Here is a 26,708-nt window from a genome sequence, read left to right on the forward strand (position 1 = left end):
AAAGAAGACTATCAGGATATTGAAGGCCTGGTTACTATCAAGCCAAGGCCACTTTCCCTCTAATGAGGCACTAACATAAAGACAATTGAGAGTCTCCTGGTGGAATGTTACATTCCTGCTATCAAGCGTCCTTTTTAGTGAGATTTAGGTCTTTAAAAGAAATTTAACTTTATTTACTTTTCCTTCTACCTCCGTCTCCGGTTTTTTATGGAGGGGAGGGTGACATTAGGGCTTGAGGAACTGAGTTATGTGTCCTTGGAAATTGGGCTATTGATAAGACAACTTCTTTGTAGTAAATCTCAAGGACATTTGTAAACCAAGAGAGACTCCTGCCTTGCAGGACTGTGATCTCTGCAAGATAACCATTTGCTCTTCTTTTAGGGCAGTCAGGGGTGCCTGTGAAATGTCACACATGTTACCAAGGGGAGTGGGTGGAGAGGGGGTGCAAGGTGCCAGCCCCTGCTCTGTTCTCAGCCAGCCTCCTGCTCCCTCATCAGTCTGGCGTGGGAGAGAACAGACAGCAGACGGGACCGCCAGGAAACCAGCGAGGAGGATCTGTGTCTTGACTGGTGCTGGTTCCATGACTGCCCTTGTCTGTTAAACTCATCACACTATACATTTGAAGTGGATCCAGTTTGTTGTATGTAGCTTTACTTCAGTAAAATTGATTTTTTTGAAAATATTCAGAACAGGAATTTCTGGGAAATCCGAGAAAATCCACAGCTTCAAGTGAAAGCTAATAACAGTAGTAGTATTTGCTGATTTTATAATTCATCTTCATTTATACACAGCTTAATACAAGTAACCAATCTGCTAAGCCCTTTAATACAATAGATTATTTCCACCTATAGCCCTATGAGTAACATTTTCTCACCCCTATGTTTAAGGAAACTAGAATTTGGAAATTTTAGGTAATTTGTCCCAATTACATAGCTAGTGAAGCTTCATATTAAAAGTAATTAGCAAGTGTGGTGCGGGTCTCAAGCAAGGTAGTGTCTGGGGCTTTGTAGAGGATCTTACAAAAGTAGCCAGTTCAATATGAAAAATAGGCACCATTGTGATTTATTTTCTCCATAGACAAATTCGCTGAATTAATACCTGCATCATTTTAAGACAGGCACATGACATTATACATGGAGACAGGACATTGAGTGGAAATTAGGATTAGGATCTGAAGGTAAGAAAGTAGATTACTGTGGAAACGAGTAGTGGCCTCTGAGTTGTATGTACTGTCTTACTTAGTTTTCACATTAATGCCACTTTGAGTTCACAGTGACTGCCCCAAGTTGCACAGTAAGAAGTGGAAGAGCCAAGGTTGAAACCCAGATCCCTTTGGCTCCAGCTCATGCGGTGTTTCCACTACTTGCTGCCTGTACATCTGGCTAAGGGTCCTGGTGCTATCCTGAGGGTAATGGGAAGACACAGGAATTTTAAAGGCCCAGTATCCTCAGTCACCACTGTTATAGGCTCACAGGGATTCAAAAGCATTTTCTTTCTTCCCTTTTTCCTTTTTGTAAACAGATTTCATTCATTGAGAGCAAGCATGTTGGGGGCACAGGAGGAGGAGGAAGAGAGAAAGGGCATCTCAAACAGACTCCCTGACACAGTGTTTGATCCCACGACCCCGAGACTGTGACCTGAGCGGAAACCAAGATCAGCTCAGCTTACCTGATTGAGACACTCAGGTGCCCCAGAAAGTATTTTCTTAACATTCATCTGTGAATGAAGCATACACTGATCAGTCTGTGGCATTGCCTTTCCTGTTAGACAGCAAAAAGGTGAAAATTGTTTGTTTCGTTAACTTTGCTGTTAAATAAATTGCAAGGTGACCACATGCTCAGTGTCTTGGCAGCTGTATAGGAATTGGTTGAAAGAGAGGGTGTGTGTAAATGGGTGTTGGTTGAGGTTGGCAAGATATCCCAGTAATGACATCAATTTAGGGATGGCAAGGGTCCCTAGATTTGTGGCTTCAGGGAGTTGGAAAGACCCAACTGCTTTCTGCTCTACACATTAGAAATTCAGCCGTTAGCTCTAGATATTTTATTGACAAAGTGCTCTTATCACACAGCCCTGTGAAAAAAGATTTAGGGTGCATTACCTTACAAACAAGCTCTACTGTATCTGTTCTGGATAGAAATTTATGCTCCCAAATTTTCTGTGTTGAAGCCATTCCTGTTACCAGAATGTGGTTTTACATGAAGAAAGGGTCTTCATGGAGGTCATCAAGTTAAGTCATTAGTGAAGCTATAATCCAGTATCAATGGTGCACTTCTATTTAAAAAAGGGGGGGGGACATTTGGATACAGAGATGCATATAAAGGGAAGATGATGTGGGGAGCACAGGTAGAAGGTGGGTCTACAGGTTAAAGGACAGAGGCTGTAACAGATCCTTCCTTGACAACCCTCAGAAGGAACCAGTCCCTACCAACAACTTGATTTTGGACCTCTAGCCTCCAGAACTCCAGACAAATATCTGTTGTTGAAGGCCACACTCTGTGGTAGTTTGTTACCGGTGACCTAGGACTGCGACATTGCTTTATTTAAAATTGCAGCCACCCTGCTGGTACTGCTAATTCCTTAATCCTATTTTTTTCATGTTTTCAGTAGTACTCCTTTCCTGTTTATCAACCAATCAATCATCTGTCTTCCCTTACCAAAATAAATGCTTCACAAAGGATCCTTTCTTTTTTGAAAGATTTACTTATTTTGGAGACAGCAGGGGTGAGGGGCAGAGGGAGAGAGAGAGAGGTCTTAGTCTCCCTGCAGCGAATGGAGCCCAACGCAGGGCTAGATCTCACCACCCTAAGATGACCTGTGCTGAAGTCAAGGGTTGGACACTGAGCCGATAGAGCCACCCAGATGCCTCAAGGATCCTAGTTTGTCTGTTTTAAAGATTAACTAATTAATTAATTAATTTGAGAGTACATTAGCAGGAGAGGGAGAGAGAATCTTAAGCAGACTCCATGCTGGGCACAGAGCCCAAGCCAGGGCTCAATCTCATGGCCCTGAGATCATGACCTGAGCTGAAATCATAAGCCGGATGCTCAACTGACTGCCACCCAGCTGCCCCTCCCCAAGGATTCTAGTTTTTTTTTTTTTTTTTAAAGATTTTATTTATTTATTTGATAGAGAGAAATCACAAGTAGATGGAGAGGCAGGCAGAGAGAGAGAGAAGCAGGCTCCCTGCTGAGCAGAGAGCCCGATGCGGGACTCGATCCCAGGACCCTGAGATCATGACCTGAGCCGAAGGCAGCGGCTTAACCCACTGAGCCACCCAGGCGCCCAGGATTCTAGTTTTAATTACTGATGTATCCTCTGTGCCTAATACACTAGCTAGCTCGGAGTAGGCATTCAATAAATACTTGTTGAATGAATTGAAGAACTCAACATTCATTCATTGAATCTAGAAAGGGGGAATGCCACAAACTTATGGCCAACCAATATGTAAACATACACAGTTCTAGCCAAGAAGGAGAGAGGATAGTTACCAGACAGTGAAGCAACCGTGTTTGCCACATGGAGATGACACCCTAATAGATCATAATTTGTTATAAAGGGTTTTAAATGAAACTCAGTAATTGAAGCTTAAAATATGCATGCAAGACCAAAGGAATAAAAGTAACAATTTTAAGAACAACAAAAAAGATTTTGATCTACTACTTATCAAGGCTTACTCTAATAGAATAAGAAGACTGGTGCACTGGCATGGTGGTGACCAGGAATCAGTGCAATGGACTGGCATGGTGGTGACCAGGAATCAGTGCAATGGACATAGGACAAACGGCCTTCTGTCTACTTTTGTAATTAAAAGTTTTACTGGAACATGGCCAGGCTCATTCATGCATGTGTTATCTGTGGCTGCTTTTGTGTTACAATGGCAAAGTTCAGTAATTGGTGCACAAAATCTAAAATATTTACTCACTGTTATTAGATGAGTTATCTCCCTCCCCACATTCCTATGCTGGAAGTCCTAATCCCCAGTAACTCAGAATGTTGACTGGGGTCTTTCAAGTTTAAACATTCCAAGTTAAAATAATGATACTGGGTGGGTGCTAATCCAGTCTGACTACTGTCCTTTTAGGAGCTGGGGACAGGCACACACACACAGAGGGACAACCATGTGGGGACATGGGGATATGAGAAGAGGAATTCGAAGAAACCAACTCTCTCGACACCTTGATCTCTGACTTCCAGCCTCTAGAACCGTGAGGAAATAAATCTGTTGTTCAAGCTACCCAGTCTGTGGTACTGTATCATCATCATACTAATACACCGGACTTTCACAGAAAAAGTTTGCACACCCCCATTGTAGGCACCTCAATGTAGTTCCATTGTAGTGGAATGAAATAAAGACTAGAGACAGACCCACATACACATGGTAGGCAAAATAACGGCTCCTGAAAGATGTCCCCATTCTAATCCTAGAATCTCTGAATATATTACATGGCAAAGGAGAATGAAGTATGCCAATCTAGAATTATCCAAATATCGCCCATGTAATCCACACATGCTCTAAAGTGGAAGAGGGAGACCAAGGAGGCCAGAGAGAGGTGGACAGTACTCAACTCTGTAGCTGGTTTTGGATGCAGAGGAAATGGGCCATGATCCAAGAAATGCATGTGGCCTCTAAAATCTGGAAAAGGCAAGGGAAAGAATCCTTTCCCAAGAGCCGCCAGGAATGAAGGATCCCTGCCAACACTTTTGAATTAGCCCAGTAAGACTTGTGTGGAACTTTTGGCCTACAGAACAGTAAGATACATTTGTATCGTTTTAAGCCACCAAGTTTGTGGTAGCCTGTTACAGAAGCATAGAATGTTAATAGCATATGAGTAACTAGTATATGATTGAAATTATTTTAACCAGTCAGTAGTGGGCAAAAGATGACAATTCTCCATTTCAGTGTAAAACTTTTAGACTCTTCCTTTCCACATTTAGTATTTAGGATTTATTTCACTTTATGAAGTCCTTGATAGAGCAGTAAAAGTATCAAATCAACCCAAGTACTTATCTTTTTACTATCTGTGCAACAGATACTCTGACTCCATACTGAAGTTCCATAGTTATCTCCAGAAAAAGCACTTGTGTGGTTATTTGATTTGGGGGCTTCACCTTGCTAAAAAGGGACTGAAAACAAGGCACTCATGGATATGGCAGACATGGTCTCAAAAATTGAGTGAGCTTGTCACTTCAAGGGAAACAAATGACCGTATTTATTTATTGACAACCTAAAATTCAAGTTTTCTAGGTGTGGAGCCTAAGGCAGGGCTTGAAATCAGGACCTTGAGATCAAAACCTGAATTGAGATCAAAAGCCCATTGGACTGCTGCCCAGGTGCCTGCCAAAAACAGCATTTTCACATTAAGAGTACGATTTTGGGAAACTTGTGTCTGCCACTGATTCTCAGAGTTTTCCAATACTTAAGATCAATGACAATATTAAATAGGATTTTTCATATTGTAAAGCGAAATGTGTCATTTGGAATATCTGTGTAAGTCAGTGAACTGATATTTACACACGACTAATTCATGATAGTAGAGAAGCATGATAATAAAACTATCTGAAGTGCAAGACAGTTTTTAAAAAATTTTCAGTGTAACAGGATTCATTGTTTTTGCACCACACCCAGTGCTCCATGCAATCCGTGCAGTCTCTAATACCCACCACTTGGTTCCCCCAACCTCCCACCCCCCGCCCCTTCAAAGCCCTCAGATTGTTTTTCAGAGTCCATAGTCTCTCATGGTTCACTTCCCCTTCCAATTTCCCCCAACTTCCTTCTCCTCTCATTCTCCCCATGTCCTCCATGTTATTCCTCATGCTCCACAAATCAGTGAGACCATATAACTGACTCTCTGCTTGACTTATTTCACTCAGCAGAATCTCTTCCCGTCTGCTCCATGTTGCTACAAAAGTTCGATGTTCATCCTTTCTGATGGAGGCATCATACTCCATAGTGTATATGGACCACATCTTCCTTATCCATTCGACCGTTTGAAGGGCATCTTGGTTCTTTGCACAGTTTGGCGACCGTGGCCATTGCTGCTATGAACATTGGGGTACAGATGGCCCTTCTTTTCACTGCATCTGTATCCAGACAAACAGATTTTAATGTAACAGAGTGGAAGTTCACCTATCTGGTTTCAGACTTACACTGCAACTAAAGTATCCCTTGTTTAGTTGCTATGAGAGGCAGGCAGAGAGAGGTGGGGAAGCAGGCTCCCTCCCCACCAGAGAGTCCGATGCGCGGCTCGATCCCAGGGCCCTGAGATCATGACCTGAGCCGAAGGCAGAGGCTTAACCCACGGAGCCACCCAGGTGCCCCTATTTATTATTTTTTTTAACTAATATTCATTAAAGTGTCATTTATGTTAACATGTCATTATGAATTTCTGAGTTTTTATCATGTAACTCGGGACATTCCCCATTTCGGGAAAGTGGAGAATGAAAAACATTTTTAAAAAAAGTTTTTATCTTTTATTAACATGTAACGTATTATTAGCCCCAGGGGTAGGGTCTGTGAATCGCCGGGTTTACACCGTCCACAGCACTGCCCCAGCACATACCCCCCAGCGTCCGCACCTCCGTGGATACCACTCCCGCCTACTGCTGCCCACGACTGCAGTTCGCCGCCGCCCTGAGAGACCCCGCACCGCGTCCACGGCCGGACCCCGACGACCCGAGCTCCTCTCCGCAGCCTTCCGGGCGCCGGCGGCCCTCCCACGGCGCCCGACCCACCCCGAGGCCGGGCGCGCTCCCGCAGGGCCTTCTGGGAGTTGTAGTTCTCCGCCCTGCGGTCGCACCGACCGACGCGTTTCCGGCGCGTCCCTAACGGCCGCCGCGGGCTGGGCCCGGCCCGGAGAACCCGGTTTCGCGGTGACCCGAGCTCGTCTGCCTCGACAGCCGTGGCCGAAGCACCCGCGGCCGGCGCCGCCCACTCGAAGGGAGGCCCGAGCCGATGGGGCTGCCGAGCCGCGAGGTCGAGGCGGCCGGTGCCCCGCGTGCCCCGGCCGGCGGCTGAGGGGTCGCTGCAGCGTCAGGGCGGCCGGACGGTAGCAGCGCCTCCGACCTCGCGTGCCCCTGCGCAGACTGGGAGCGGTGTCCGGCCCGATCGCGCAGGGGCCGGGCCGGGGCGGCGTGGGGACGGCGGGCCCCGGGGCCGCGACCGGGGCGGCGTCTCCGCGGGGCGCCCTCCGTGGGGGCGGGAGGCGGTCCCCGGCGCGGGGCGCGAGCGGCGCGGACGCCGCCTCCTTCGCGCGTCTTGCCCCTCCGGCAGCCCCGGCGTCCTGCCGCCGCCCGCGGGACGCATCGACCGGCCGCGGGCATGGCCACCCGGGTCCGGACAGCGGCCATCTGGGTGAGTAGCGCTTCTCTCGGTTCTGAGAAGCTCTCCCTGAGCCCCCGGCGGACCCGGTCCGTTGGCCGCGCGGGGGAGTCTCGCGCGCGCCCCCGCCGCCCCCGGCGCCTCGAGACTCTCCGGAGAGCGTGTTTGCTCGAGGCCGGAAGGACCCCACCCCCGGCTTCCGTCTCTCTGCGGCCGGCTCTGTCCCTACTCGTCTCTCGCCGGCTCTTTCTCGGCGCGTCGGACCGCATTGGGAAATCGGTCCTCGTGTATCCCCTATTCAGCAGCGTGTAGGGTCTCGTGCTGGCAGGCCCGGGGCCGGTGCTCAGAGCGCAGAGATCAGTTGTTCCTGCCCTTCTTTGGGGAGAGCGGAGGTCTGGTGGGGCCGGTGGACCAGGAAGCCCGTGGGGACAATGACGGTAGGTACCCAGAGCAGGCCGCCGAAGGACATGGGGACGCTCGGCACAGGGTCCGTTCGGGAGACGAGGGTCCTCCAAGAAAGGCTTGGCGAGGAATAAGACTCTTAACTGAGGTTTGGAAGGTGAGTGTGAATGACGGACGGAAGGTCAGCCTGGGAAAAGGAAGCAACGTGCAAACCTGCGAAGCTTGAAGTGCCCTGGTCTGTTGGTGAACTTGGATCGTTTTAGGGTTGCTGAAATGTGGAGGGTGAAGGTGTAGGTGACGGTGGAGTGCGTGCTGAGAAAGGAGGCCACAGCCACAGGCTGACCAGATCATTGCGGGGTTTGAGGATTACCTTAAGAACTTGGATTTTAGGGGCGCCTGGGTGGCTCAGTGGGTTGGGCCGCTGCCTTCGGCTCAGGTCATGATCTCAGGGTCGTGGGATCGAGTCCCGCGTCGGGCTCTCTGCTCAGCGGGGAGCCTGCTTCCTCCTCTCTCTCTCTCTCTCTCTGCCTGCTTGTGATCTCTCTCTGTCAAAAAAAAAATGAATTAAATCTTTAAAAAAAAATGTACAACTTGGTCACCTTTAGTATTTAGAGTTGTACACGGGTCACCACTAATTCTAAACATTAGGGTCGCTCCAGTGAGAAACCGTCCCCATCTGCAGTCCCTCCCTCTTCCCCCTTTTCCTTGGCAACCATTAATCTACTTTGTGTTTTTCTGAATTTACCAATTTCATAGAGTTACACCGTATGTGGCCTTTTCTGTCTGGCCTCTTTGGGCATGATGTTTTCAAGGGTTGCTTTGCGTTGGTTTCCGCCTGTCAGGCGTGACGCTAGCGAGTAGGTTGGCCTGCAGCCCTCCCTGGGCCCATGTGAGCGTCCAGACATTCCCAACTGGAGGCAGAGTTGCGGCTGGACTGGCGTTTGAGGTTCGTCCTATGATGGCAAGACGCTTCATCAGCAACCGCCAGGGAATGTCGGAAAAACAAGGTTTATAAGTCCTGGAGGTTCGTAAGCCCTGGAGGGCATGTGCTATGCCAGACAGCAAGGTCGTTGGGTGGGAAGGGTGCACTCAAGCTTGTGCCTTTATTGAGGTTGAGGGTGGGGTGCCTTGTGTTTTGCAGGTTCACTTTTTATTGGTGAATTTAAAATATAAGGGTGGGAATTAGGGCACAGACAGGGAAAACCAGGGTCCCTCAGTCGAGCAGTTATCTAGGTCACCCAGCGCTTTCCAAAAGGGGGATGTCATTGGGAGGGGCAGCCCTGTTCTTCGCCTTTTGGTGTAGCCGGCGATGTGTTGGTCCAAGATGAGTGTCTTCAGACTGGATGGCTTGACAATGAAAAGCTTGCCTCAGACACTTAAATTACGGTCAAAAAAGCTAATTGCTGGGCACTTCCTCTCCAAGGGTTCATCAGTGTGGTACCGTTTATCAGCACTTAATTCCTCGGTGTGGCTCAGTGGCCTCTGCTGGTGAGGCCACATCTCCTGTATGCGATCATCCATTGGTGGACATCTGGGTGGTTCCCAATACTGAGCTGCCGCTACAAACATCGGTGTACACGTGTACAACTTACTGTTGCATCTTTTTTGTCACGTGCTAGGGATCTTGTTTTTATTTTATGAAGTGACCGTTTTAATTCCAGTGTGGTGACCGTGCAGTGTCGTGTTGGTTTCGGGCGAGCCGGGTGCTGATGCAGCGCTGCCACACATCACCGCGCCTCGTCCCCTGACCTGGTTCACCGCCCCCTCTGCTGACCCTGTGCTCTCTGTAGCTAGGACACTCTTTCTTGGCTTGTCTCTCTCTTTTTTTTTTTCCTTTTGTTTGGTTTCTTCAATTCCACATATGACAGAGATCATACGGTATTCGTCTGTCTCTGCCTTATTTCACTGAGCGTCATCCTCTCCAGCTCCGCCCGTCTCATTGCACAGGGCACGATCTCATTCTTTTTGCATTTTTTTTTTTTTTTTAAGATTTTACTTGTTTATCTGACAGACAGAGATCACAAGCAGGCAGAGAAGCAGGCAGAGAGAGGGGGAGGGAAGCAGGCTCCCCGCTGAGCAGAGAGCCCGATGTGGGGCTCAAACCCAGGACGTTGAGATCAGGCATGACCCGAGCTGAAGGCAGAGGCTTAACCCACTGAGCCACCCAGGCGCCCCTCCATTGCATATTCTTGCCTCTTTTATCAGAGATTAATTGACCATGTAATCTTGGGTTTGGTTTTGGCTTACAGTCCTTTTCTGTTGATCTGTTCTGTTTTGGGGCCAGTACTACACCATTCGGATTACTGCAGTTTGTAGTAGAAAGTGAGTCTGGAATTGATACTTCCGGCTTGGTTTTTCTTTTTCAAGACTGTTCAGCTATTTGGAGCCTTTTGTGGTTCCATACAATTTGTAGGGTTATTTGTTCTCGGTCTGGGAGAAATGCTGTTGGAATACGTTGATTGGGATTGCATGAAATCTGTAGGTCGCTTTGGGTCGTGTGGCCATTTTATTTTTTTTAAAGATTTTATTTATTTATTTGACAGAGAGAGAGATCACAAGCAGGCAGAGAGGCAGGCAGAGAGAGAGGAGGAAGCAGGCTCCCCGCTGAGCAGAGAGCCTGATGCGGGACTCGATCCCAGGACCCCAAGATCATGACCTGAGCCGAAGGCAGCGGCCCAACCCACTGAGCCACCCAGGCGCCCTGTGTGGCCATTTTAACGGCATCTGTTCTTTCAGTCCGTGGGCGTGGAGCACTTTTTCGTTTGTGTCATCTTCAGTTTCTTCCATCAGTGTTTTATAGTTTACAGAGTACAAGTCTTTCTCCTCCTTTTTAAAGTTTATTCCCAGGTGTTTTATTCTTTTTGGTACAATTGTAAATAGATTGTTTTTCTAATTTCTCTTTCTGCTGCTTTATTATTAGTGGGTAGAACTGCAGTGGATTTCTCTCTGAATTCATTTATCAGCTCCAGTGGTGTTTGGTGCGGTCTTTAGGATTTCTCTACATGGTATTAATGTTGTCTGCAAATAGTGAAAGCTTTACTTTTTCCTTACCAGTCTGGAAGCCTCTTACTCCATTTTCTTGCCCGATTGCTGTGGTGGGACTTTGAGTGCTGTGATGAATACAAGTAGTGAAGGCGGACATCCTTGTCGTGGGCCCGATATTAGGAGGAAAACTCTCGCTCTCTCACCTTTCAGTATGACGTTAGCTCTGGGTTGTTCAAATATGGCTTTCTTATGTTTACGGTATGTTCCCTCTAAATCTACTTTGTGATTTTTTTTTTTTAAATCATGAATGTTTGTTATACTCTGTGAAATGCTTTTTCTGCATCTGTGGAAATGATCATATGGTTTTTATGCTTTCTGTTGTTGATGCAATCTTTCGTGTTGATTGATGATTGATTTGTGAATATGGAACCACCCTTGCAACCCAGGAATAAATCCCACTTGATCGAAGTGAATGATGTTTTTAGAATATTGTTGGATTTGGTTTGCCGATATTTTGTTGAGGATTTTTGCATCTGTATTCATCAGAGATACTGGCCTGTAGTTCCTGGTTTTTTTTTTTTTTTTTAAGATTTTATTTATGTATTTGAGAGAGAGAGAGCACAAGCAGGCAGAGCGAAAGAGTGAGAAGCAGGCTTTCCTCTGAGCAGGGGCCTGACGTGGGGCTTGATCTCAGGACTCTGGGATCATGACCAGAGCCAAAGACAGATGCTTAACAGACTGAGCCACCCAGGTGCCCCAAGTTCCTCTTATTTTGTAGTGTCTTTATTTGGTTTTGGGATCAGGATAATGCAGCCCTCATAGAATCAGTTTGGAAGTTTTCGTTCTTCCCTTTTTTGGAATACTTGGAGAAGAACGGATGTTAACTCTCCTTCAGATGTTTGGTAGAACTTAACCCGTGAGGCTGCCCGTGAGGTGACTTCTGTGCGTTGGGAGTTTTTTGCTTACTGATTCAGTGTCATCGCCGGGAATCGGTCTGTTCAGATTCTCTGTGTCTTCCTGATTCAGTTTGGGAGGTTGTATGTCTCTAGGGTTTTATCCATTTCTTCCCGGTTGTCCAGTTTGTTGGGACAATGTTCATATTCACGTATTCATAGTATTCTCTTACGAGCCTTTGTATTTCTGTAGTATTACTTATTAGTTCCCCTTTCTTTTCTAATTTTATTTGAGGCCTCTCTCTGTCGCTCTGTCTCTCTCTGTCGCTCTGTCTCTCTCTGTCGCTCTTGGTGAGTCTAGTGAAAAGTTCATCAATTTGGTTGATCTTTTCAAAGAACCAGCTTCTTGTCTCACTGGTCTGTTCCATTGTTTGTTTTAGTTTCTCTTACATTTATTTCAGCTCTGATCTTTATTATTTCCTTCCTTCTCCTGGTTTTGGGTTTTGTTTGTTCTTTTTCTGGTTCCTTTAGGTGTATGGTTGGTAGGTTGAGATTTTTCTTGTTTCTTGAGGTGGGCCTGTATTGCTATGAACATTTCTCTTAAAACATTCCAGACATTTGGGACTACAGTGTTTTTTCTGCATGTGTTTTCTTGATTTTCTCTTTGATTTCCTGGGTGACATATTCATCGTTTGGTAATATGTTACTTAACCTCTATATATTTGTGTTTTTTTCCAAATTTTTTTCTTGGTTGATTCTTAGTTTCATAGCATTGTGTCAGAAAAGATGCTTGGAATGACTTCAGTCTTTTGGAGTTTGTTGAGATTTGTTTTATGGCCTAATGTGTGATCTGCTCGGGAGACTGTTCCATGTGTATGTGAAAAGAGTGTGTATCTGCTGTTTATGATGGGATGTGATGAATGTATCTGTTAAATCCAGATATCTTCATTCTTAATAATGGTAATAGAACTGTCATATCCTACAATGTCCATAGAATGGTTTTTAAAATTTATTTTATTTTTTTTTTAAAGATTTTATTTATTTACTTGACAGAGCAAGATCACAAGTAGGAAGAGAGAGAGAAGAGGAAGCAGAGAGCCAAGCAGAGAGCCTGATGCGGGACTTGATCCCAGGACCCTGAGATCATGACCCGAGCTGAAGGCAGAGGCTTTAACCCACTGAGCCACCCAGGCGCCCCATAGAATGGTTTTAAAATTATAATTTGTTTTTACTAACAAGGATGCTGAATGAAGTTCAGTTTGTCTTGGTAGCTCATTTTATCTAAAGATCAGTTAGGAAAATTATCCTTTTGTAGTTTTGTTTTCAGTTTGATAAATACACATTTGTTGACACTTACTTGCAGCTGTAAGGACTGCCCTCCCTCTTTCTGATTATGTACGATATTTATACGTGATTCACAAGTGGAAACTGACTTGCTGTTATCCCTTCTGTCCCGTTCCGCCCTCCTGCAGAAGTCTCCATTTTTACTGCTCCACTTCATCTTCTCAGTGCTTCTTTTGCAGACAGAAACAAACTCGTACTTCAGTGCTGCGCCGTATCAGGAAGCCCTTTATTTGGCCTCTAGCCTCTGCTTCCTTCAGCATGCCTGGTCTTCTAATGCATTTCTTTCACATTCACGTATTTTGTGGTAATTTCTGGAATAGGATCTCAGTGCTTCCCTCTTACTGTCTGGTAGCCTTTCTCCTTTCTCTGTCCGTTCCCTCTAGTCACCTGGACCTCTCCTCTCTCCGCCCCTCCTTCCCCCTCCCCTCCCTTCCTCTCCCCTCCTCTGTCTCCGTCGCTCTGTCATTCCTCTCACTACCTTAATCTTCCGTGTTGAGCAATTTGGGCATGATTTTTAGCACTTTTCCCTCAGAGCGAAGATCTTTGTGTCTGGAGAGGACTGTTTGCCGGTCATTTTTCAAATTCCCATGTGCTTAGGTGGCGGCAGTGCATCAGGTCACTTAGTGACTTCGGGATTGTCTTCCGATTGGGGGCACGCATTATTGGTGACTTTGGGGATCTGCGGTGTGTGGCCCATCAGAATCTTCCCTCATCGTTCACTCTTCTCTCCTGGGATCTGTCCTGTGCTCTGAGGTCACCTCTGCCTCTATCCTGATGTTTGTGCGGAGACGTCGTCACCTAGACTGTGTTGGTTTGGTGTGGACGTCTGCGGGCTTTTTCCTGTACCACTGTGATTGGGCTCGTCTGCATTCATTGGGCATTTTTGGAAGAATAAAAAACTGCGCTGCTCTACCTGGTGCCACCCTGTGCTGGTGTTCTCACCGCAGCAAACAGTAAGACTCCGCGGAGAGAGGAAGTGACTTGTTGATGGGCATTTAAATAACGAGGGAAGAGACTCTAAGGCAGTGTGGCTCATTCGAAATCTGTGGCTTGCATACGCCCGGCCTAAGTGCCCTTGTTGCGCTCTATTTGAGTGACCGCCTGCGGTTGTTCAGCTCCTAGGGTGGCTGGTGCAGCTTCGGGGCTCCTGAGCATCTGTGTGCAGAAGCAGGGCGGGGGCTGTCGTCACTGCACTGGGGTTCCGCCCCACAGTGACGCTGAGCACAGCGGGCAGAACATCCAGCCCGGCTTCCTGCGAGTGTGTTTTCCGGCACAGGAGACGGAGGTTGGGGCCCAGGGGAGTTCTGGTCGTTAACGTGAGTTTGCTCTTGTGCCCACAGGTCCCACCTCTCCAGGAACAAGAGAGTTCACGCCTCAGAGCGGGAGAGCTGCAGGGTCAGGACACCGTCCTGGGTCAAGGGACCCCTGACCACCGGCCTCTCCCTGGAGGACCCTGGCAAAGACACAAGAATCACAGGACAGAGCAGGTTCTAGAGTGGCTGTTTATTTCCCAGGAGCAGCCAAAAACCACCCAGTCTCGGGTGAGTTGTTTGCTTATTTATTCCTGCTTTTCTTTAGTTCTCTCTCGGTCTGTGTAAGGTCCCTATCTGTCTTTATTTACATATTTTCTGATTTCCTGTAGTCTATTTCGATCCCCCCCCCATTACTTTGTTTTCCATGGATTTCTTTTGTTTGTATGTGTTCACAAAATATGTACTGTTATTGCTATAGATGCATTTTTAGTTTATGTTAATGGTGTGACACCTGTATCTTTTTTTAAAATTTTAAGATTTTATTTATTTATTTGTCAGAGAGAGGGAAAGATAACACAAGCAGGGGTAGCGGCAGAGGGAGAAGCAGGCTCCCTGGCTCTGTCCCAGGACCCTGGGGTCACGAGCTGAGCCAAAGGCAAACACTTAACCTGCTGAGCCACCCGGCTGTGGCAGGTTTGTCTCCGTTTACTGTTTCTGTTCCTCAGTAAGCACTTTGTTTCATTAAATACCCGTCCGCTTCTATTTACAACTCATGCTAGGAGAACAGTGTTTGCGTGTTCTGCTTGCTTTAAGTTCTTGGCCAGCAATTTCTATTGTTAGTCTTTTGCATTTGAGCCATTGTTGTGGTTGTGTGGTGTTGGTGTCTCTTTGTGGGTTTAATTTGCATTTCCTGCTAGCTGAAGAGAATGAATACCCTTTGTCATGTTTATTTGACATCTAGTTGCCTTTGGTTTTTCTGTCTTTTTCTTACTGGTTTACATGGATTTTTTTGTGTTCTGGAAGCTTGTTAGAAATGTAGAATATCAGAGCGCCTGGGTGGCTCAGTCAGTAAGGGGCTGGGTATGGCTCAGGTCATGATCCCCGAGTCGTGGGATCCAGCCCCGCATCGGGCTCCCTGCTCCGCAGGAAGCCTGCTCCTCCCTCTCCCAGTTCCCCTGCTTGTGTTCCCTCTTGCTGTGTCTCTGTCTGTCATATAAATAAATAAAATCTTTAAAAAAAAAAAGGAAAGAAATACTGAATACCATGTCCCACCTCAATACTGTTTTTTTTTTTAAGATTTTTTTTTTTTTTTTTTTTTTTAATTTGACAGAGAGAGATCACAAGTAGGCAGAGAGGCAGGGAGAGACAGGGGGGGAAGCAGGATCCCCACCGAGCAGAGAGCCTGATGTGGGGCTCGATCCCAGGACCCCAGGATCATGACCTGAGCTGAAAGCAGAGGCTTTAACCCACTGAGCCACCCAGGAGCCCCGACTTTTCATTTTCACAGGATTCAGTGATTCATGCACATGGAAGTTCAAAACTTACTTGATACCAAATCCATTTTCAAATTTTACTCAGAGTGCTTCTTTTACCTCTAATACTGTGTTACAAAAATCTTCAAACAGAGGGCAAGGTTGAAAGGATGTCGGCGGACCTCTGTGTACCCAACCCCCGGAATCTGCCATTGACATTGTCCTGTACTTGCGCTGTCACAGTATCTGCCTTTGTCTCTGTCTCTCTTTGCATCCTTGAAGCCATCTTATTTTTGGTGCATTTCTTAATATATTTCAGATATCTTCATGCTTCATCTAAATATTTCAGTATGAATAGCACTAACTCTTGTTCAATATTTTTTTGTTTTGCTTCCCTTTTCATTCTGTAGTGCTCTTTTGATGAACAGATATTTCTCATTTTAACTTACTCTGATTTATACAATTTTTATTGTTTGTGCTTTTTGTGTCCAGTTTATTTTTATTTTATTTTATTTTAAAGATTTTATTTATTTATTTGACAGGCAGAGATCACAAGTAGGCAGAGAGGCAGGCAGAGAGAGAGAGCAGGAAGCAGGCTCCCCGCTGAGCAGAGAGCCCGATGCGGGGCTCGATCCCAGGACCCTGGGATCATGACCTGAGCCGAAGGCAGAAGCTTTAACCCACTGAGCCACCCAGGCGCCCCTTGTGTCCAGTTTAAGTGCTTTTCTCTTATCTGAAGCTCAGGAGGATGTTTTTCTTTGTTATTATTTTACCTTTCACATTGAGATTTATAATATATCTAGAATGAATTTTTATGTTGGTGTGGGTAGAAGTCAAGATGTATTTTTTTCACAGAGCTGTCCACCTGTCCTGATTCCAGTGGAGCGATTGGTTTCTGCCTCTGGCCCAGCAGTGCCGGCTTTGTCACGTGTCAGGCGTCCATGCGTGTGGTGTGGTTTCCTAACTCTTTCTTCCGTTCCGTCGGTGTCACGGGCGTGCTGTGAGGGTGCATGAGCTGCGTCTGGTGTCTTCAGTTACAAAACAAGGTTAACAAAACTGTGAAGCAATTCAGGATTTCAAACTCAATGCCATTTCACTTATTGTGGCTTCGGACACATCACACAGAGCAAAGCTTCGTACAAAGTCCCGCAACAAACAAGAGGTACCAAGGGGTAGGAGCTGAACAAACCAAATGCGAAGTGTGTCCATGAGTGTCCATGAGTTGGGCTGAGGACACAGTCTGGTCTGGTCACTCTTGCCACGTGCTTCTCACTGTTCAAGCTGTGGGGAGGCTCTTCTGCTCAGAGGTCACTTGGGCAGAGCCTGCGGCGGCAGTCGCCTTTCTGATACCTTTGGATTGAATGAGTCAGTATCTGAGGACTCTGATGGTGTATGGCAAAATCTCCCCTTGTCAAAGCAGTTTAATCAGGGGCGCCCAGGTGGCTCAGCAGTTTAAGTGACTCAGGTTTGGCTCAGGTCACAATCTCAGGGTGGTGGGATCGAGCCCTGCGTCAGGCTCCACACTCAGCTCGGAAGCTGCTTAAGATTCTCTCTCCCTCCCGTGCCCCTCCCTCTGCTCTGTGCTCTTTCTCGCTCTCGAATATGTATTATGAATCGTTAAGGGAGTTTAATCAGTCTTAGACCTCTGCAGGCCTCTTCTTGTCCTGGTTTTTGGTTCTGGACGCTGGTTTCCGTGATAACTGGTCTTCCCGGCAGTGCCCTTGGCTGCTTGTGTTGCCATTGGACATGAGTGACCCCACCGTGCTCTCCGCACTTGGTCTGCTTTTCTGGCCTTGTGCCGGCCTCATGGTCTTTATTTATAGTAAGCCTTGATATCCATGTGATTCCAGTTTTTGGTGATTACAAATGCTGTCCTCATTCATCAATGGGTTTTTAAAATTTTATTATTTTAAAAATTATTTTTATTAACATAGATTGTATTATTTGCCCAGGGTACAGGTCTGTGAGTCATCAGACTTACACACTTCACAGCACTCATCGTAGCACATACCCTCCCCAGTGTCTGGTCATATGGGTTTTTATGTAAACACGAGTTTTCCCACCAGCTGGGTAAATACCTAAGAGCTTGATTGCTGGATTGTATGGTAACCGTGTATTTATCTTTGTAAAAAACTGTCTGCCAAAGTGGCTGTGTGATTCTGTGCTCTTAGCAGCAGTGAATGAGGGTTCCTGTTGCTCCTTGTCCTGGCCGGTGCTTGGTGTTGTCAGGTCCGTAAAACTTGTCATACTTGTACATGTGAGGTGGTATTACATTGTGGGTTTAAATTGCATTTCCCTGTACCTAGTATTATTGAGTATCTTTAATATTTTGCTCTCTGAATATCTTTGGTGAAGTATCTGTTCTGTGCCTGATCTTTTCCCCAATTTTTACTTGGGTTGTTTTCTTGCCATTGATTTTGAAGAGTTCTTTACCTATTTGAGATTCAAGTCTTTCATCAAAAAAGTATGTGTAAATGTTTTCTCCCAGTCTCTGGCTTGTCTTTTCATTTTTGTAACACTGACTTTCACAGACCAAGTATTTTGATTTTGATAAATTCTGTTTTCTCGATTTTATTTTTTAGAATGGATTGAGTTTATATCTGAAATCTCATTGCCGGGCACCTGTTTGACTCAGTTGGTGGAACATGCAACTCTTGATCTCTGGGTCATGAATTTAAGCCCCACACTGGGAGTGAAGCCTGCTGAACAAAATGAATAAATAAAAATAAAATCTTATTACCCAAACCAAAGTACACAAATTTTCTCTTGTATTTCTCTAGACTTTTATAGTTTTAGCTTTTACATTTAAGTCTATGACCCATTAAAAAAATTTTTTTTAAAATTTATTTTCAGCATAACAGTATTCATTGTTTTTGCACCACACCCAGTGCTCCATGCAATCCGTGCCCTCTCCAATACCCACCACCTGGTTCCCCCAACCTCCCACCCCCAATCCCTTCAAAACCCCTGACCCATTTTTAGTTAAATTTTGTATAGGGTTGGGTTATGTGTTGAGGTTTACTTTTTAAACATTTTAAAAATGATTTCATTCATTTATTTGACAGGGAGTGAGCACAAGTAGGGGGAGTCACGGGCAGAGGGTGAGACAGAAGCAGGCTCCCCTGCTGAGCAAGGAGCCCCATGCAGGGCTCGATCCCAGGACCCCAGGGATCATGATCTGAGCCAAAGGCAGACTTTTTTTTTAAAGATTTATTTATTTATTTTATTTGACAGAGATTTTCCTCTATACATTGAATTGCTTTTATGTCTTTGTTTAAAAACAAAAACAAAAATCAGGAGACAAGCTTTGTATGGGTCTATTTCTTTCTTTTTTTTTTTTTAAAGATTTTATTTATTTATTTGACAGACAGAGATCACAAGCAGGCAGAGAGACAGGCACAGAGAGAGGAGGAAGCAGGCTCCTTGCTGAGCAGAGAGCCCGATGCGGGGCTCGATCCTAGGACCCTGAGATCATGACCTGAGCTGAAGGCAGAGGCTTTAACCCACTGAGCCACCCAGGCACCCCTGTATGGGTCTATTTCTAAGCTCTGCTTGCTGTTTCATTCATCTTGTGTCTGATCTTTCACCAGCATCACACTGTCTGGAGGTTACAGGAAATCTTAAAATGGGCTACAGGGATACTTCATCTTTATTCTCCAGAATTGTTTTGGCTGATTTTTTCCCTCTTCCTTTCCATGTTAACTATAAAAGAGCTTGTGGATAGCTGCAGAAAGCCTTGCTAAGATTTTAGGGTTTGTTTTTACGTATGATACTAGGTAAGGATCCAACTGCATTTCATTCTTGTTGTGGGTACTGCGTTTTCCTTCCCCATCGTGTCGTGCTGGCACCATTTTGAAATCACTTCACCATTGAATAATTATGGATGTGAAAACTACAATCACCATTCTGATGAGGGGCTTTATTTTTTATTATCCGTATTAACTGTTGAGTAAAATATTTAAAAAAAAGTTATTTGATCATATATGCATGGGTTTATTTCTGGGTTCTCTATTCTATTCCATCCATCTGTGTTTCAGTCTTTGTGCCAGTATTACTTTGCTGTCATTACTGGAGCTTTGTCGTAAGTGTTGAAATAGGGAAACGTGAGTCCTTCAGCTTTGTTCTTTTTCTATATTGTTTTGGCTGTTCAGGGTTCCTTGAGATTCCATATGAGTTTTAGGATGGGCTTTTCTATTTCTGCAAAAAAAATTGTCGGTGGGATTTTGACAGGGATTATACTAATATGTAGATCACTGTGAGTAAGTAGTATTGACATCTTAATGATAAGCCTTCCAGTCCATGAACATTTATTTATATCATTTAGAATTTCTTTGAGCAAAGTTTTCTAGTTTTCTTCTTCCTTTTTTTTTTTTTTAAGATTATTTATTTACTTATTTGACAGAGAGAGAGAGAGAGATCACAAGTAGGCAGAGAGGCAGGCAGAGAAAGAGAGAGAGGGGGAAGCAGGCTCCATGTGGGACTAGAGAGCCTAATGCAGGGCTCGATCCTAGGACCCTGAGACCATGACCTGAGCCGAAGGCTCAGGCTTATTAACCCACTGAGCCATCCAGGTGCCCTCTAGTTTTCATTCTGTGTCATTTACTTCCTTGGATACACATTTATTCTGTTTGATGCTTTTATAAATGGAATTGTTTTCATAATTTTGCTTTTCAGAATGATCATTGTTCAAGTGTAGAAAGGCAACTGATTTTTGACATTGTATGCTGCTACTTTGCTGAATTCATTTGTGTGTGTTTAATCTTTAAAGTTTTCTACATATAGGATCATATCATCTGTGAACAGAGATAATTTTGCTTCTTCCTTTCCAGTTTGTAAGACTTATTTTTTTTCCTTGCCAGATGGCTCTGGCTAGAACTTTCAGTTCTATGTTGAATAGAAGTGGTGAAAGCCAGCATTCCTGCTGTGTTCCTTCTCTTAGAGGAAAGCTTTCAGTCTTTTGCCATTGAGAATGACATTTGACTTTTGTTTCTTGGGAGTTTTTTTTTTTTTTTTTTTTAAAGATTTTATTTATTTATCAGAGAGAGAGAGGGGGAGAGAGCGAGCACAGGCAGACAGAATGGCAGGCAGAGGCAGAGGGAGAAGCAGGCTCCCCGCTGAGCAAGGAGCCCGATGTGGGACTCCATCCCAGGACGCTGGGGTCATAACCTGAGCCGAAGGCAGCTGCTTAACCAACTGAGCCACCCAGGCGTCTCTTCTTTTTCTTTTCTTACTTTGAGTCCTCTCTCTTTCTCTTTTAGTTTCTGTTTCATTTACTTCTGCTCTAATCTGTATTACTTTACATCTTCTACTGGTTTTGGATTTTGTTTTTTTCTTTTTCTAGTTCTGTTCTGTGTAAGGTTTGGTTGCTTATTTGAGATTTTTCTTGTTTCTTGTGGGACCTGTATTGATATAAACTTTCCTCTTAGAACAGCACTGGTACATCCCAAAGATTTTGGACCATTGTGTTTTCACTTTGATTTTTCTCCATGTATTTTTAAATTTTCTCTTTGACTTCTTGGATGACACACTCATTGCATACTAGTATGTTATTTAACATCCATGTATTTTTTTTCCCCCAGATATTTTCTTGTGGTTGATTTTTAGTCTCATAGCATTGTAGTTGGAGAAGATGCTTGATGGGGTGCCTGGGTGGCTCAGTCGGTGGAGTGTTTTTTTTCCTGATTTTGGCTCAGGTCTTGATCTCTGGGTCGTGAGATTGAGTCCCGCATTGGGCTTGTGTGGTGGGTGTAGAGCCTGTTTAAGAGTCTCTGTCTTGCGGCGCTTGGGTGGCTCAAGCTACTGCCTTTGGCTCAGGTCATGATCTCAGGGTCCTGGGATTGAGTCCCGTATCGGGCTCTCTGCTCAGCAGGAAGCCTGCTTCCCTCTCTCTCTCTGCCTGCCTCTCTGCCTGCTTGTTCTCTCTCTCTGTCAAATAAATAAATAAATAATCTTTTTAAAAAAAAAGAGTCTCTGTCTCCCTCTACCCCTCCTTGCTCATGCACTCTTTTGTGCTCGCTCTCTCAAGAAAAAAAGAAAAAAGAAAAGAAAGGAAAAGAAAAGATGCTTGGTATGACTTTGATCTTTTTTAATTTGTTGAGATTTGTTTTTTGGCCTTATATGTTCTCTATCTGAGGAATGTTCCATGTATATTTGAAAAGAATGTGTTTTCTGCTGTTTTATGATGGAATGTTCTGAATATATCTGTTAGATCCGTGTGATCCAACATGTCATTCAAAGCCACTGTTTTCTTGTTGATATTTTGTTGGATATTCTGTCTGTTGATGCAAGTTACCTCCTCCTGTTACCGTGTTATTGTGGATGACTTCCTCTTGTTTGTTGCTCGCGGCTGTGTGCCATTTGGGTGCTGCGCTGCTGTGTGCGTATTTACAATAGCTACAGCTTCCTGTTGGCTTGTTCCCTTTGTGCTTATATGTGGGCAATCTTTTTTTTTTTTATTACTGTCTTTGTTTTAAAATCTATTTTGTCTGGATATAAGTATTGGTACTCTGGCCTTTGATGTCCGTTTGCATGAGAAATGCTTTTCCAACCCTTCCATTTCAATCTGTGTCTTCAGGTTAAAAATGAGCCTCTTAGCAGCAGCATATATTTTTTATCCATTCCGTCACTCTCTGTCTTTGGATTCAAGCATTTAGTCTGTTTACATTGGAAGTAATTATTGATAGGTTTGTACTTACCATCATTTCTTACTTGTTTTATAGTTCTTTTCTGTTCCTTTTCTTGCTCTCTTCTCTCATGGCTTATTGGCTTTCTTTAGTGATATTGCTTGGATTCCTTTCTCTTTATTTATTTATTTTTTTGTATTAGTGGTCTTTGATTCGTGGTTACCATTAGGTTTGAATATAGCATCTTACGCATATGGCAGTCTGTATTAAATTGATGGTTGCTTAAGTTCGAACCCATTCTTCCCTCCCCCCGTCCACACATTTTAAGTATATGGTGTCATACTTCACATCCTTTTATTTTGTGAGGTCCTTCACAGATTTTTTTAGAGATAGTTATTTATACTGCTTTTTTGCTTCCTGCTTTTCTTACTCCTTCTTAGGTCTTTCCTTTCCACTCAAGGGTCCTCTTTAGTATTTCTCGTAGGGCCGGTTTAGTGGTCATGAATTCCTTTAACTTTTGTTTGGAAAACTCACTATCTTTCTTTTTTTGAATGACAGGTTTGCTGGATAGAGTATTCTTGGCTGGAGGTTTTTTCTTTCAGCACTTTGAATATACCATGGCACTCTCTCTCCTTTTTTTTTTTTTTTTAAGATTTTATTTATTTATGTGACAGATCGCAAGTAGGCAGAGAGGCAGGCAGAGAGGGGGGAAGCAGGCTCCCTGCTGAGCAGAGAGCCCAATGTGGGGCTCAATCCCAAGATCCTGAGATCATGACCTGAGCTAAAGGCAGAGGCTCAACCCACTGAGCCACCCAGGCGCCCATAATTGGCGCTCTCTTCTGGTCTGCAAAGTTTCTCTGAAAAATCAGCTGACAGTCTAATGGGTTTCCCTTGTATTTAACTGCTTTCTTTCCTCTTGCTGCTTTAAAATTCTCTCTTTACTACTGCTTTTTTGCCATTTTAGTTACTACACGTCTTGGTGTGGACCTTCTTGGGTTGATTTTCTTGGGGGTTCTCTGTGCCTCCTGGATCTGTATTTCTTTTTTTTTTTTTTTTTTTTTAAATTTTTATGTATTTATTTGACAGACAGAGATCACAAGTATGCAGGGAGGCAGGCAGAGAGAGAGGAGGAAACAGGCTTTCCGCGGAGCAGAGAGCCCGATGCGGGGCTCGATCCCAGGACTCTGGGATCATGACCCGAGCCGAAGGCAGAGGCTTCAACCCACTGAGCCACCCAGGCGCCCCTGGATCTGTATTTCTGTTCCTTTCTCCAGATTCAAGAAGTTTTCAGCTATTACTTCTTAAAATAAATTTTCTGCTCCCTTTTCTCTCTGTTTTCCTTCTGGGATCCATATAATGCAAATGTTAACTACTCTTGATGGTGTTGCTGAGTTCCCTGTCTTTTTTCATTTTGCGTTATTCTTTTTTCTCTTTGCTCTTCAGCTTGATTTCCATTACTCTGTCCTCCAGATCACTGATCTGTTTTTTGCTTCCTCTAGTGTACTCTTTATTCATCTAGTAAAATTTCTCCTTAACACTGCTTTTTGTTGCATCCTATGAATTTTGGTATGTTGGGTTTTGTTTTCATTCAGATCTAATAAGTACTTACTAATTTACCTTTTGATTTCTTCTTTGATCTGTTGGTTAAGATACGTAGTTTAATTTCTCTGATTTTGTGATTTTTCAATGTTTCAATGTTTTCAATGTTTCCCCCCTTCTGTTACTGATTTCTAACTTTATCCTACTTGGTCAGAGAAGATACTTTGTATGATCTTTATCTTTTTTTTTTTTTTTAATGAGAGAGTGAGCGCACATGAGTGGTAAGGGAAGGGCAGAGGGAGTAGAAGAGAGGAGAGAATGTTAAGCAGGCTCTGTGCCCAGCATGGACCTGACACAGGACTCAGCTGAACAATCCTGAGATCATGACCTAAGCCAAAGTCAAGAGTCAGATGCTTAACTGACTGAGACAGTTAGGTGCCTTTAGAATCTGTTGGGACTTTATTTATGGGCTGACACATAGTGTATCCTGTACAATGTCCCATGTGCACTTGAAGAATATGTGTATGCTCTTGTTGGGTAGAATATTTTGCATATGTCTCTTAGATCTAGTTGCTGTGTTTAAGTGTTTTGTTTTCTTGTCTTCTGTCTAATTGTTCTACCCATTATTGAGAGTGGGATATTGACATTTCCAATTATCATTATAAAACTTTCTCCCTTTAATTATGTCAGTTTTTGCTTTATATAATTCAATAATCTGTTATTACATGTATAACTTTATAATGTTATAGCGTCTTGTGGTGTTAAATCTTTAATAATATATAATGTCTCTTTTGGTCTCATAACGTTTTTTTAATTTTCAAGATTTTATTTATTTGAGAGAGAGAATGTAAGAGAGAGGATACGATGGGTTGAGGGGAAGAGGGAGAGGCAGACTCCCTGCTGACCAGGGATTCCAATGTGGGGCTCGATCCTGGGACTCTGGGATTGTGACCTGAGCGCAGGGCGGATGCTTCACCAACTGAGCCACCCAGACACCCCCTCTTTTTTTGTTTTTTTAAAGATTTTATTTATTTATTGGACACAGAGAGCGATCACAAGTAGGCAGAGAGGCAGGCAGAGAGAGAGGAGGAAGCAGGCTCCCCGCTGAGCAGAGAGCCCTATGCGGGACTCGATCCCAGGACCCTGAGACCATGACCTGAGCCGAAGGCAGAGGCTTAACCCACTGAGCCACACAGGCGCCCCCCCAGACACCCCCTCTTATAACCTTTTCTGATTTGAAGTCTCTGGTGTCTGATGGTGGTATTACCCTCACTGATCTCTTTTGGTTACTGTTCGTGTGAAAGATCTTTCTTTATCCATTCTTTCACTTTCAATCTGTTTTTTTAATCTTTGGATCTGAAATGAGTGTGAGTCTCTTTTAGACAACTTATAGTTGGGTCATGGTTTGTAAGGCATTCTGCCAATCTCTGTATTTGATATGAGAGTTTCATCAATTTACACTTAAAGTAATTACTGATAAGGGGGGACTTATTTATTTCATTCTGTCTGAATCCTATATGCCTTACAGCTTTTTTTTTGGTCTCTCAGTCTCTGTATTACTGTCTTCTTTTGTGTTTAATTTCCTTTTTGTAGTTAAATATCTAAATTCCTTTCTTATTTCCTTTTGTGTAAATTATATAGATATTTTCTTTGTGGTTATCAGGGATTATGTTCAGCTTCCTGAAGTTGTAGCATTCTTATTTGAAATTATACCAGCTTAACTTTGTTACTCTACAAAGATTCTGCTCCTCTACAGTTCTGTCCCCACCCATTTTGGTGACTGATGTCACAAAATTACATCTTTGTACATCGCATGCCCCTAAACACAAGCTAATAAGTTATTTTAAATGCGTTAGTCTCATATAATTATGTAAGAAGACAAAATGTGGGGTTAGAAACCAAAGTTAAATTAATACTGTCTTTTATCATTGTCCATGTATCTACCTTTATTAAGATCTTTATTTCCTCATACAGCTTTGAATTATTTTATAGTGTCCTTCTGTTTCACCTATGAGACTCCCTTGAACATTTCTTTCAGGCAAGTCTAGAGGTAATAAACTCCCATTTGTTTTTTTGGGAATGTCTTAATCCTCCCCCGCCCCCCGCCACTTCTGAAGGACAGTTTTGACAGGCACAGGATTTTTGGTTGACAATTTTGTTTCTTTTAGCTCTTTGAATATATGGGTCCATTGCCTTCAGGCACCGAAAGATTCTGATGAGAAATCTGATTATAAACTTACTGAGGATCCCTTGCGTGTGACAAATTGTTTCTTTGATGCTTTCAAGATCTTCTCTATGTTTTTGTAGAAAATTTGAGAGGTCATGGCATGGATTCCTTTGAGTTCATCTTTGTTGGATTCTTTTGAGCTTCTTGGATGATTATGTTCATGTCTTGAAATTTGGTGGTGGTATTACTATTTTTACAATGTCGGCCATTCTAATAAGTGTGTAATGGTGTGTGATTCATGTGCAATTCTCTAATGATGGATGATGTTGAGTGTCTTTGATATGCTCATTTGCCATCTGTTTATCTTCTTATTCAGATCATTTGCCCCACAGATTGGCTGCTACTTAGAGCTTTTGCGCTTTCTTGCCACTGAAGGTTTGGCACGTCTTCTGTCACAGTGGCTGCTCCCGCAGTACCCTTTCACAGATTCAGCCTGACACGTCCCGTGGCCTTGCTGGCTGCCTCCTTTGTGCTCCTGCCTTACTCTCTCTGTTGTTCATCTTAGCTTCTCTAATCCCCTGTTGTGTTTGTATGTTTTAAACTTTTCTTTCTTCTAAAGTGCTGAACGCTTCTCTCGGGCAGGAGTGTCTTTCATCCTTTTTTGTGTCACCTGCACTTTTTGAATACTGGGCAGCTGCAGCTCAGGCCGTGT

The 26,708-nt window shown here is 44.1% G+C and overlaps 1 protein-coding gene across 7 annotated transcripts in view; it reads left to right on the forward strand.

The window, feature by feature from the left end:
• Positions 1 to 6,807: 6,807 nt before the first annotated feature.
• ZNF268 (zinc finger protein 268) overlaps positions 6,808 to 26,708 on the forward strand; it is a 41,495-nt gene continuing 21,594 nt past the window's right edge. For 3 of the 7 annotated variants that reach the window (XM_059140393.1, XM_059140389.1, XM_059140392.1), the window contains exons 1-2: positions 6,808 to 7,351; positions 14,283 to 14,483. In XM_059140393.1, coding sequence (XP_058996376.1) covers positions 7,319 to 7,351; positions 14,283 to 14,483 — 234 coding nt within the window. In that variant the 5' untranslated portion in view covers positions 6,808 to 7,318. Of the gene's footprint in view, positions 7,352 to 7,382; positions 7,756 to 14,282; positions 14,484 to 26,708 lie in introns of those variants that run through there. The other 4 variants (XM_059140394.1, XM_059140396.1, XM_059140395.1 and 1 more) reach the window with 2 other exon arrangements.

This window comes from Mustela lutreola, chromosome 11 (genome assembly GCF_030435805.1).
Source record: "Mustela lutreola isolate mMusLut2 chromosome 11, mMusLut2.pri, whole genome shotgun sequence".
Taxonomy (NCBI): domain Eukaryota; kingdom Metazoa; phylum Chordata; class Mammalia; order Carnivora; family Mustelidae; genus Mustela; species Mustela lutreola.